The 13,234-nt window shown below is 40.6% G+C and overlaps 1 protein-coding gene and 1 pseudogene across 2 annotated transcripts in view; one reads left to right on the plus strand and one right to left on the minus strand.

Moving 5' to 3' along the window:
• Positions 1 to 5,235, plus strand: part of LOC111659416 (zinc finger protein 395-like) — a 10,104-nt pseudogene extending 4,869 nt beyond the window's left edge. Inside the window, exons 7-10 of the transcript XR_015437635.1 lie at positions 1 to 97; positions 502 to 594; positions 1,687 to 1,757; positions 2,078 to 5,235. The exon at positions 1 to 97 is cut by the window's left edge and continues 218 nt beyond it. The product of XR_015437635.1 is annotated as a zinc finger protein 395-like (transcript). The remainder of the gene's footprint in view (positions 98 to 501; positions 595 to 1,686; positions 1,758 to 2,077) is intronic.
• A 788-nt stretch (positions 5,236 to 6,023) lies between these two features.
• gtf2a2 (general transcription factor IIA, 2) lies at positions 6,024 to 8,682 on the minus strand. The gene is made up of 4 exons (XM_023412377.2): positions 8,472 to 8,682; positions 7,021 to 7,125; positions 6,646 to 6,803; positions 6,024 to 6,328 (listed from the first exon to the last, which is right to left on the minus strand). Coding segments are annotated over exons 1-4 (336 nt in total). The 5' UTR covers positions 8,544 to 8,682; the 3' UTR covers positions 6,024 to 6,327.
• Between the last annotated feature and the right edge of the window lie 4,552 nt (positions 8,683 to 13,234).

The raw sequence follows: 13,234 nt of genomic DNA on the forward strand, positions 1-13,234 counted from the left end.
TCCATCCCCCCCTTCTCCAACCTGTGGTACTCTGAGTCACTCCGCCCCCTCCTCCTCCGGCAGCCTCCTGCAGGTCCAATCAGAGCACTCCTACCAGGTAGGGCGGGGCTTATCAACAGTGACTGACAGTTAGTGCAGGATGCATAGTTAAAATAATAAAACATCACAAAGTGTTTTCTTGTAAAGAAACACATCCTGTGTTTTCTTGAGCTCATGTTAAATAGATTTAGATGATTTATGACAGTTTTGGATCATGAGCTTGAACCTGTAAAATACAAACAACATGGAGACCCCCTCATAAAAACATGGCTCCATACGCTGCTACTGCAGGTCTAAACCTTCACACGTGACTTTCATAAAATGTGAAAAAACATTTTTTCTTTGTAATTTAACAGCAAAACTCAAAACATATTTTTTCTCTTATGTATTATTTGGAACGATTATGTCTCTGTGTGTATAATAACAGAATATTTAAATTAAACAGTTTTATACTTTTTTTAGGCTCTGCCTCCCAGCCATGTGATCTCAGCAGCAGCTTCCAGCACAGCTTCCTGTCGTTCGATGGCCCCGCCCACCACCTGCCACAGCAGACAGGTAAACAGCCATCACCTTTATCTGATCTAATCCTGGTACAAGACTCTGCAGGGAACAGGACCGACGACTCTTTTATAAGGGTTGGTGATCGATTCTCAGGGAAGTGAGGTTGGTTTCCTCGTACCTGAACCTGAACTGTAACCACTTATCTCAGGAGAAAGGTAAAAAATGTTTCATGGTCGTGATGTACAAAGCCGTTGTTTTTGACCTGAATCACTGGAATCAAACAAATTGAATCATTGATCTGAAGATGACGTCTTGTTTTGTCTGATCAGCTGATCGTCACCAGACCAAGAGCGAATGGGACGAAACAGAGTTTTATTTATTTTAGCATTTAGCAACTGCAGCGCCCACGAGGCTTTGACTCATGGGAAATTAAAAGTTGTTATTGTTATTAAATGCTTGAAGTGTTTAACGTTTGCAAAGGAGTTGTTTACATGGTGAGTGTTTCTAACGAGGAGGAAATAACCGTCTGTCACAATGAATAAAACAAAAAAGTCCACAAAAGTCCGAGAAGTGAAACTTGAGATTCTCTGTTCGTGTCCTACACAGAACAAACATGTCAGTGTGGACTTTCACTGAGATTTACATTATTCACTTATTACTGGACATCCCCAAAACACACACACACACACACACACACACACACACACTTCTCCAATCCAGTTCTGTTTTCAGTCTGAATCCTGTACAGCAGTCTATTGTTGATTTCCTGCACCAGCCCAGAGAAGCCTGTTAAAACTGGTTTTACACTTGGGGGGGGGGGGGGGGGGGGGTGAAGTGTGTGTGCGTGCATGCGTGCGTGCGTGTGTGCGTGCGTTCCACCCTGATGGTTTTTATCCGGCAGGAAAATCCCCTCAGATGGTTTGTGGTCACATTTTCCATCAGTGTGTCACAGAGCAGTGCTGCCACCTGCAGGCCGACACAGGAAACTGCAGCCTGTTTACAGCCACAACAAAGGACATTACAGCAGCAGCAGCTCACACATTATTATTATTTTATTATTACAACACGAAGCATCAGAGAGCAGAGCTACTGATGAAGAAAATAAATCAGACACCCACTCTGTCTCTGTCTCTGTCTCCTCCTCAGGGCTTGTCGTTTCGGGTGCGTTCGATCAGTGTAGGAGAGCAGTGGCTGCAGCATCAGAGCGCCCCCTGCAGGTCAGTACTGGTACTGCCGTACTGTTGCACAAAACACCCTTATGTTTGATCCTTAAAGTTTCCTTAAAATGTTCACTTAAGTATTTGAGGTTTCTTCCTTATCTTTGTGTTTAAGGAATCTTGAAAGTCAGTAAAACCTGTGCAGAAATTGAACCTTAAGTGATATATTTAAGTAGAAAACTTAAGGTGTTTTGTTCAACCAGCCCCAGGATTTGAACAGGCAGAGAGACATTTGATAATATTAACAGTATCAATCTCTCTCTCTCTCTCTCTCTGTATGTGTGTGTGTGTGTGTGTGTGTGTGTGTGTGTGTGTGTCAGGAGGGTTCGTGGTGAAGCAAAGAAGTGTCGTAAAGTTTACGGCATCGAGCACAGAGATCAGTGGTGCACGGCCTGTCGCTGGAAGAAAGCCTGTCAACGCTTCCTGGACTGAGTAGAGAGGAAGAGGAGGAGGACGAGGCGGAGGAGGAGGGAGGAGGAGGGAGGAGGACGATGAACAGAGACGGACTGTTGACAAGTAGCTGAACTTCACCTGGTGGATGTTTTATACTTTCTTACATCTGAAACCAGACATTATTTTTTTGTCTTTATACTCTTTCTACGTTTTCTAGAAGTGTCTTTTTAAAATTTTTGAATGTGTATCTTGTCGCTGTGTCATCTCACACAACCTGCGTCCTGTCGGTGCTTTTTGATGACATACGATGTGACCTTTGACCCGGTCACCTGTTGCGCTCCTCAGGTCATCTGAACTGAACCAGCCTCTGTGTCGGGATGAACACGTACTACTTCAACAGCACACGCTCGGCTCTGATTCGTCAAGACTGGAGTTTAATGATACGCCCACATGTGTGTCCGGACAGCGTCGACCTCTGAGGATACGATGCTGCGAATTCATCTTAATATCCCGGTAACTGACGCTTAGCCGACTCGTTAACTCAGCGCGGTGACGGCAAGTCTTAATTATGAACAGTCTAGAGAACTGAAGGTGGAGTTAACAGCCCAGAACACAGGAAGTAAAAAGGATTTTGGAAACTATTAGGGCTAATTAGCATTAGCATGTCACCTAGCATGGCTGGATTAACCTGTTAGAACCCAAACCCACATGGCAGCTTCATTATGCCTCAAGACATCCAGACACCCCTCCTGTGGAGTGAAGCTGCCTCGCTCCAGGTTTTCTGTTCATTGCTTTCAAGCTAATTTGTAAAACTCAACTCCATGATATTGATAAAATGACGTGCAGCTAATTGATATGAAGTGTCTGGGGCCCCGCTGCAGTAGCCCACTTTGTCCACTTGGTAATCCAGCCTTGCAGCCCCCCCCCCCCCCCCCCCCCCCACAGTGTCTACAAAGCCAAAGATGAATAGGAGTGGGTCACTGGGTCTTTACAGTTACCCGTTAGCTCCTGCAGTTCACCTAGCAGTCCTGGGAGTCGTCACTAAAGTCAGTATCATTAAAGAAACACATTATTATTCATATTCATTGGGTGAAAAGTCTTTCCCTGTAGCTTCAGCAGTATGTAAATATTTCCCTCCAATAACAAGCCACATTTTATTTTACCGAGCTCAGAGCTAATGCTAACGCTAAGAATCAGAACTAAAAAACTAACTGTTGGAGTTGTCAGGACGACAGATTCGAGGTTTTAAAGAGTCTCATTGGTGCTAAACAGGAACCAGGAAGTCCATGAGGAACTGACTCAGGATCAGCTTCAGTCAGTGACGGTTCGGCCTCCGTTCCTCCGGGTTTTGCAGCTAACCTTCAGATGCAGTTTCTCAGTGTTTCAGGACTTTGGCATCAGTCAGCCTCTGGTCCAGTGACTCGGTGTGTTGACTGCTGATGAAAGCAGTTGGTTAATCAGTTAATTTATTCTGGTCCCTCCATTATTTCACCCACCAGTATCAGTTTGCTCACCAGCGGTGGTCTGGCTCGAGCTGTATGACGTCTTCTGTGGCAGCGGAGGAGAAAAGAACAAGGTCACAGTGATGTCCTCAGGTCATCTCAGACCCAGGGATTACAGATCTATAGCATTCGTGACAAACTGTGGTGTTTAAAAGTTTGACACAGGCAAAGTCGGCAGCTGCCCCAGGACCTTATAGACGTCCCGGGGCAACGAAAGCTCCAGGATGAGCCCTGTATTAACTGGAGCTGATTAGCTCATTTGTCTTGGTGTCGGCATCATTGAAGTACAGAATAAATACTAAATCTTCGTCCTGTGGCTCTGGTCTTGGAGACCAAGTGTCAAACTGTTCTCACACTGAGCATATTCCTAAATGAAGTTGTGGTTTTTCCCGGACCTTTAAGGAAAACATAAAGCTGCCGTGTAAATAATTCACTATCCAGCTGCACTGTGAGACATTCAGTGTTGTCAGGATGCCTTCACCTCCGTGGCTTCGACCAAACACTAAATCACTGCAGACACATTCTCTGGTTCTACTGTAAAGTTTATTCTGTTGGAGTAAAGTTTGTTGTTGCTGTTTGATGGAGAAAACCAGAGGAAATCAGAAAAGACTAAATTCATCTTTCATGTTTACCTCCTCTCTGCTCATTTAATATTTATAAACAGGATATAAACGATTATTAAACGATTGTGTTTATTAATGTATTTGCCAACGACACTAACTTCTCCTGTGAACACACACAAGTGGAGCCTGCTGTATAAAATACTTAATTAATAAGCCCTTAAGCTGTCCTGACAAGCACATTATACTGTTATAAAGCATTTATTCATGTGTTTATACAGATTATAAATGTTAAATGAGTTGTTAAAGGGGGTTAAAGTAAATTAAATTCAAGTTATTCAAATAAAATAAGAGAAATAAGTCAGTCCTGATAACCAGTCTGAATGTTTGGAGTCAGTGCAGCTTTAATACATGTAGATCTCTGTTTTTAAATGTGTTGGTGCGTCAGGGCTTTTAAAACTGCAATAATTCACACTGTTTTATTTTGAAGCCATCGATCATTTCATCACGTCAGGTGACAAAATCTTTAAATCTCTCCCGCCGTTACCTCGTCTGCATCTCCACTGATTAACAGATAATTATCAGACTTCACTGTAAATGTCATCATCACTCTGCTCCTCTGTTCACTTCCTTCAGCTTCAGTTTAGACGTTTTATTGTTTGGAAACAGAAGCCATTTCCTCTCTGATGAAACCACATGCAGTATTGATCAAGACGTCTGTTTAATTATAAATAAAAACACACACACACTCACTGAGACGTATATATTTTATGGATTCCTAGTGTATACACACAGATATATACTGGGCCCATATCTACAGTGAAGTCTATTCCCGAAGCCATTTTATACTTCAAAGTCATTTTACGGTTGATTTGCAGTAAACTGAGACAAAGTTGTGTATTTATATTCTATGTGTTTAAGAGACGTTAATGTTGATCATTGTACCCGTACCATTTTTAAGATGCACTCTTTTATACATGATGTGAAATCCTGATGTTGTTATAATAAAGTGGAAAGCTTTGACTTTGCCTCATGGCTCTGATGATTTCACTTTATCTTTCTTTTCTTCTTCTGTGTTTATTGTTTCGCACCAAAACAATGAAGCATATTCTTCGTATGTGAAAATCTACTTGGCATTAAACCAGATGTGGATGATGTGGTCTGTAGTGTGGTGGGAAGGTGTAGTGAGGATTATTAGACAGATCAGTTATTACCAAGATTTATCCTCCATCATGTCCACACAGAAAAACATAAATGCTGACTGATGAAAAGAGCATCCTCGTTTCACGACTGTCACGTGACTCTTCACAGGAAGTGGTTAACGAGTCAATTAGGGCTGTGACTACATTATTTTATCAATTAATCAGCATTGATCAACGTATCAGAGAACATTTCAATCAAGGTCATTTTCACATCTGTCCTCGTCAGCTAACGAGTTACTAAGGAGTGTTGCTAAGGAGGAGCGTTAAGGCAAAATTATTTTCTCCTGATAATATCTCGTTATCTTGGGATAACGTCACGACTCCTCAGAGGAAGTCGTTAATGAATCAATTAGAGCTGCAACTAAACTATTTCCTAGATTTATCATTTGGTCCATAAAATGTCAAGGATCTTGATTTTTTTAAAGTTGAAAAAATAGGGAAAAATACTTGGAACAGTTTCCTGAAGTCGACGATGACGTCATGAAACTTTTCAGTTTACTATACATTAGACAAAGCAGCAAAAGTTAACAGTTGAGGAGCTGAGGCTCCTAATAGAAAATTAGTTTCATCATCATTATTCAGCTTGAACGAACCAATTAGAATCCTCCGTGTGTTTTAAATAAAGTTTTTATTAAAGATGATTCAGCTCAATTATAACAGCAAACTGAACACAAACTCCTGTAAACTGATAATAAAAACAAACTGATGCAGGTACAGTGACTGGTCCACTCTGACACACACACACACACACACACACACACACACACACACACACACACACACACACACACACACACACTTCTCAGCTGTGACTCTGCTGTAATAAATTATATGTACAGTCCAGGTCCATCTGCGGCTCCAACCGACACCGAACACACGAGGAGAGACGCCACTCTGTGGCGCTGGAGCCGAGTCTGTAGAAAGGAAGAACACAGTGACGTTAAATACAGGAAGAAAAGAGGAGAAAAAGAGAGAGAAGAGAGGAGGATTATGGGACATGTAGTCTTATATCAGGACATACAAGAAACTAAACGGAAAAACTGCTTGTGGAGAAAATGAGAGTCAATTAAAAAGCAAAGTATGTCATTACATTGATCCAATGATATCACCATAAATCAGACCTGATCATTGATTTGTGACATCAGGTGTATGATCACCTGGTGGAGCATGTGACATCACAGCACAGGTGTGTCAATGTGAAATATGAAACATGAGTAAATTTATTACTAACCATTTATCGGTTTTGTTCTGGGTCGACTCGCTCTTTCCGTCACAGGCCACAATCTTGACCTTGTCGACCTTCACCAGGTCGGTGACCTCTCTGAACTCCACGTCGTTCAGAACAAACGTCCACACGTTGTCGCAGAACCTGTAGGTGTTCAGAGAGCCCTGTGGGACGGAGACACGGTGACCCAGTTACGCAACAGTCCAAACAACTCAACACGGTTACAGTTCACAAACATCCTGAAACATCCAGGGAGTCATCACTCTGTGTTTAATTGACCCTGATCCGAGTCCTTTAAAGTTGACGCCTGACAATATTAAGTTCAATATGAATAAATAAATATGTATCTGACACATTGAAATAAATGTCGGAAGAACTCACCCTGAAGTTGACTCTGTTGCGGACTCTGTTGGCGAGCGCTGTATTGATGGCTTTGTCGAACTGGAGGAGGACCTGAAGAGCCAGCTGAGGAGTGATCTGCTGAGTCTGAACACACACCAGATTTCACTTAACGTCACCACACACTCACAGACAATGTTGTACAGTTCACAAGCAGCAACTCCTAATCTAAACAACACAACCTTCATTAATTAACACATTATATCTCGCTTGTTTAATTTCAGGTAGGGTTGCACCGATCTGCATTAAACACTTGATTATTTTCTGCTCTCTGCAGTGAGAGAGCAGATACAAACCCATGAAAAGACCAAACCGACCTTGAATGTCTCCCACTAACAAGTCCTGTGTGTATCTATATCCTGACATACAGTATCTTAATCCTCTGAGCCATAGAGCTCCTTATGGTGCAGTCAAACCAAGATCCACCTGGTGAAACTTACTCTGGTGCTGTGGCCAAAAACAGGAGGGGGGCAGGAGATAGCATCACTGAAGGGCTAATAACAGCAGTCCACAAAGCAGTTAAACTACATGTGTATCAGACTATTAACTGTCATTAACCTCTGTCACTGTCCTCACACTCACTTCGGCATCTCTCCTTCTGTGCTGCTTGTATTATTTCGTGCATAAATATTAAACAAGAATTTAAGGGTTAGGGTCAAACAATACTTTCTGAATGAGAGCTCAGTCTCAGCCCCTCTATCTCCAATCGGCTGGATGTCAGAGAGGCTTGCGATTTTGTGGGTCAAAGTTGAGTAAGATTTAACTCAGACAGATCAGTTGGTGAGAGGAAGTGAACGTGTCTCGCTATGTTTCAAGTTCTGTCACAAGATTGTGAAAGTGATAACTGTGAATTTCTAAATAAACTAAAGCATAATACAGGAACATGTCACTCAGGAAAAGTCAAATATTAAAAACACTTTGTTTCTAATAGTAGACACGTCCCCCATGTCTGAACTACACAGCAATGACCTAGATACAGGAGGTAAACAGTGCATCCCTGAGCTGGACCTTCACAGATCCTGGACCAGTTCTCATACAGTCTGTGTATGTTATGCATTGCTGTAGGTGACTATAACCCTGTCTAGTAATAAATAAATTATCAGAAAGATACCATAATTATAATAATGATTTTTAATTCACCATTTATTGTGTCCCTAACAAACATTAGTTTAGCTTAGGCTAGCTAGCTATACTGTTTACATACAGTTACTGTTAACTCCACAGTTGCTCCTTAATATGTCAACACTACAGACAGAAAATATGAGAATATTTATGTTAACTTCTGAATTAATAGCTGAAGCAAACCGAGGCTACCAAGGTATAGTTAGCCAGCTATGAGCTAAACAGCGTAACTGACCGTCGTTGTTGCCGTTAGAAGCGCGCTACTCTGGGCTAGCTACGAGCTAGCAGCCATAATGTGTGATGTGTGTCACCTGTATGAGCTCGTCCAGACTCTCCTGTAGACTGTTTCCCAGAGTGGTGTTCCTGTACAGCTGGTACGCCATGGTGGGAACAGCAGAAGGTGCTAATAACTACAGTAAACTATCCTACAAACTCACACGGGGCTCACGGGGCTAACGGAGCTAACAGAGCTATCGGACTTTACGGAGCTAGCCGCTTCCCTCCACTACGTGCAGCTGTGAGCGCCGACAAGCTAACGACACTTCCGGTTAAACATTTCAAAAATAAAAGCCGACGTACATTTTCATACTGCTACTGTCACAAGACTTGCACTAATTCAGACCCTGTAGTTAATAATAATAATAATAATAATAATAATACAGTATAAAATATAAAATAAAATACAAACAAATATACAGTAAAATTTTCATAAAACTTCCCTGAAGTTCCACAAAGTTAATATTAAGACTGGATAAAGATTTTATGTTATGATGTGAAAATCTGGGATTTGCCTTTAAAATAAATTTGACCTCCACCACATTGTCTCAGTGTAGATTTCTCTTTATGTCATCGGTTTAACAAACATAATCAAAGTGTAGCAACCAGTCAGGTTACATGTAATTACTCAAATGTAATTATTTAAAATCTGTTTACAAGTCTTTGAAAAAGTTAATTAGCACATCTTGATGGAAATGACAAAAATAAATGAAGCTGGATTAGAGTGTAGAAGAAAACCTCCCATGAAAAGTATTTTCTTTAATGGTGGTGAAAGTACAAACAGGAATTCCCATGTTTCTGATGTGATGTTGTGATTTCCAGGGACCCAGGAAGCCACAGGGTGGTGCTCCAACACAGCTATGATGCAGTAGACTGACCTACAGTACATTGTTAGTCTTTACAGATTCACTATAACCAACTGCATGTACGTGTGCATGTTGGATGCTCAGTCTACCCTGGTGGCACACTCACCATTTAGGGTTAGTCCTTATGCAGCGGCCCTCTGCTGCATGTCTTCCCTCCTCTCTCCCCAGCTGTTTACCTCCTCAATTCATGAGTTTTACTTGTTTACAAAAGAGAAATTGTCCAAATCCATAATGCAAAATTTTATTTTTTTATTGTTTTTCAGTTACTTGGAGTGGAACAGGTTTATTTATTTATGTATCTATTCATTAATGTATTCATCTATCAATTCATTTGTTTTTGCTTCAAGGAGATCTACATGTTGGTCGGTTACTTTGACCAGCAGAGGTCGCCGTTGAGCTTTGATTTGAAAAACTTTTTTTTCATACAAACTGTGTTGAAAGCTTCCCTGGCTCGTAAAGCTTCACTTCACCATCACTAAGATACGCCTGCTACACGACAGCACCTTACACAATACAACAAACCTCAATCCAGACTAGATGTGTGAACTGCTGGACCTCTGCCTTAACATCACTTGGGGTGACTAAAGCTTGGCAGAGCTATGGGCTCACCAGTATCTGTGGCAAACCTTCAAATAGAGGAAGGAGAAAGCAGTACCTGAACTCTTAGAGGAACAACACTGTCTTTAATTAAAGACATTAAAGACGACAGGAAACCCCCCCACACAGACAAGAACCTACTCTTTGAGCCTCAACACCCACTGAAACACAAGCCAAATAAAAATGAGCTATTTCCACCTTCATGACAAAGTGTTTATATATCTCACCTGTTTACATTTTATGAAGGACTAAAGTAATGAAGAGTTGAGGGCGTGGCCTCTTTGAGTGACATGTGAGTGAGCGTATGTTTGCCAACAACCGGCATTCACCGAAGTCTCGGCTCCACACACGCCCTTCTTCTTTGACCATTTTTGGATTAGCTGGGCATTAGGGGCAGAGTACGGCACTGCCAAGATAGTGACTCTGAGCTTCAGAAACCAATGCCATCTTTATATAGCTGCAGCCTATGTGCAAATCCCACCAAGGAGTAATTTTAAGGTAAAAGATGGTGTCAGGTTTAATTTCCAATATTTATTTTAACAGCACAATGTGTGTTGAAAGATGAAAACAAAACAATAAAAAAAACCTCATTCTAGTTTCCTCTTAAGTAGTTCAAAACACCTGTACTGCTGGACTTAGTTCTACTTCCAGAAGTACTATGAAGTACTTTTACTATGTAGTTTTTTAGCAATCCACAATTAAAGTCCTTTCCAGAGGAGAAGAATAACATTTTCACCTGAATTTGATGTGATTGATAGATAGATAGATAGATAGATAGATAGATAGATAGATAGATAGATAGATAGATAGATAGATAGATAGATACTTTATTTATCCCCGAGGGGAAATTCATGTGTCCATTAGCTTACTGTTGATAATATTGATAATAATAATAATAATAATAATAATAATAATAATAATAATAATAATAATAATAATAATAACAGTTGATAATAAATAACAATAATAATTAAATAAGCCACTTCCTTTGGCTGAGGTGTTGTATAGCCTGGTGGCAGTGGGAACAAAGGATCTCCTGAACCTCTCTGTTCTGCAGTGAGATGAGACATTTGCTGCAGCTGGAGCTGCTTCTCTGTCCTGCCAGAACATTGTGGAGAGGGTGGTTGGTATTGTCCAAGATGGCCTCCATCTTACATTGCATGCGTCTCTCCACAACAGTCCTGAGTGAGTCCAGACTCCTGCAGCACTGACCCAGCCTTTTCGACCAGCTTGTCCAGTCTCTTTGTGTTTTAGTCGGACATGCTGCCGCCCCAGCAGACTGCAGCATTAAAGAGTCCACTGGTCACCGCCGACAGATAAAACATGTGCAGCATTTCACTGCAGACGTCAAAGGACCTGAGCCTCCTGAGGAAAAAGGGCCGGCTCTACCCCTTCAGGTAGATGGCATCTGTGTTCAGGGACCAGTCCAGTTTACTGTCCAGGTGCACACCTAGGTATTTGTAAGGGTGCACCACCTCGGTGTCCTTCCCTCGAATGTTGACTGGCTGGAGGGTGGGCCTAGACCTCCAAAAGTCCATGGTTGTGGATGGTGTTAAATGCAATTGAGAAATCAAAGAACATAATCCTCATGTAACTACCTGGCTCATCCAAGTAAGAATCGGTGGAGCATGTAAAGGACGGCATCATCCACTCCAATATATTCTTTGTAGGCGGACTGTAGGGGGTCAAGTGCATGTTCAACCTGTGGCCTCAGAAGGTGGAGAACGGCGTAGAATAAAAAACATCAATCGACAAAATATATACTAATATATCCAAATATATTGCAAAAAACTATGAGCTGCCACTTGTTGCCAGCGCATCATTTGAAAGTAGTTCATGATCCTAATATATTTATACTTAGTACTTCTTAGACAACTTGCACAATTACTTTGAAGTACCTAATTGTGTAGTTTTTGAGTAATCCAAAACCAAAGTCCCTTCCAGAGAACAAGAATGAGAGTTTTTGCCTAACTTTGATGTGAGATATTTCATAATTTCATAAATAATAATTAAGGATGTAAGAATTGATTTCATATCGGCTTCATGGAGAAATTTAATCAAAACAACATTTACATGATTAAAAACTGCACATTCTCTCAGTATTTTTCAAAGCTCTTCCTCAGCTTCCTCTAGGTCATTTTGAGGATTTCAAGGGGTTTAAACCTTTGAGCTAAATGTCTGCTCACATGTTCACAGTCGTGATGGGTGGTGCCTTACATAGTCCTCACAGGGTGGACACCACCTATTGGTAATCATGATTCTCAATTGCCGACACTTTCTTTTTAAAGACAGGTGTTACACACCACACCTAACACCTGACTTTGTTCTCTTATTACAATCTGGCAAGAATTCACGTGCCAGCACTTTAATTGAGATTTAAATATCTCGTGCCTGAATCATTTTGAACTTTATGCAGTGGTTATGAGGTGTTGTGCTGTGTGGATCCGGAGTGGGTCTCTTCACAGAGTCCCAGCGTAATGACACCTTAAGAGGCCGGCCAGCGCCTCTCATGGCCCAGGCCAAAATATAGTCCGAACTGCAGCCATGATGTAGAGCCGGACATCTGCTCTTCCCTCCTTACAACACATCGTTCTGATCTGAAATCTCAGATCTACTGTTTTACATTCGACACATTCACCGTTTGACATTGACTTTTTACTGTTTCATTTGTTTCTAATTGGTTTAGTTTAGATTATTATTAAGTTTGATAATCTGCAGTTGAAACCTATTTACCACTGTAATCACACAGTGACAATGCTGAAATGCCAATGTTTAACAAGCATAAGTTTACCATGGTTACCACAGTTCAACAGTTAGCCTAAAAAATGTTTTTTAATTAAATTAAAATTAATCATCTTACCATGTTTTGTTACACGTGTGTTAAGTATGATTCAGTTAAAAACATTTGAATAGAAGATTCTGAATGACATTTAAGATTTTGAGGAAAACATCATCAGAACATTACAAGTACATTGTTAAAAAAAATCAAAATTTTACTGAAAATAACTCTTATAAATAACTTACTTTTACAGTAATTTTCTGTTTTTTTGTGAGCAAAAGTCTGTAAAATGACAGAAATGATCTGTGAATTAACAGCCAAACTTTTATTTTAAGCATTATGCCAATAATAATGAATTACATTTATTTCCTATTTTTGTAAAGACAAATTACTGTATTATTCAAACAGTATTTTTCTGCTTTCTTAAATTAAATACAAATCTATGCAAAATGACAGTAATTATCTGTAATTAAAAATGATTGAAAAGATTCTCTGTAATTTCAGGGTAAATCTGATTAGTTTTACATTTATGTGACTTCTACATTCAAACTTTGTG

This window comes from Seriola lalandi, unplaced genomic scaffold (genome assembly GCF_002814215.2).
Source record: "Seriola lalandi dorsalis isolate HSWRI2012SDOR001 ecotype SW California unplaced genomic scaffold, Sedor1 jcf7180002054478, whole genome shotgun sequence".
Classification (NCBI taxonomy): Eukaryota; Metazoa; Chordata; class Actinopteri; order Carangiformes; family Carangidae; genus Seriola; species Seriola lalandi.

What these genes read in the sequence shown, in the direction of transcription:
- gtf2a2 (XM_023412377.2), bottom strand. Translation starts at nt 8,543, where the DNA reads ATGGCGTACCAGCTGTACAGGAACACCACTCTGGGAAACAGTCTACAG. An exon ending in GTCTGGACGAGCTCATACAG is followed by an intron (nt 7,126 to 8,471) that starts GTGACACACATC and finishes GTGTGTGTTCAG; the next exon opens with ACTCAGCAGATCACTCCTCA. An exon ending in GCAACAGAGTCAACTTCAGG is followed by an intron (nt 6,804 to 7,020) that starts GTGAGTTCTTCC and finishes TCCGTCCCACAG; the next exon opens with GGCTCTCTGAACACCTACAG.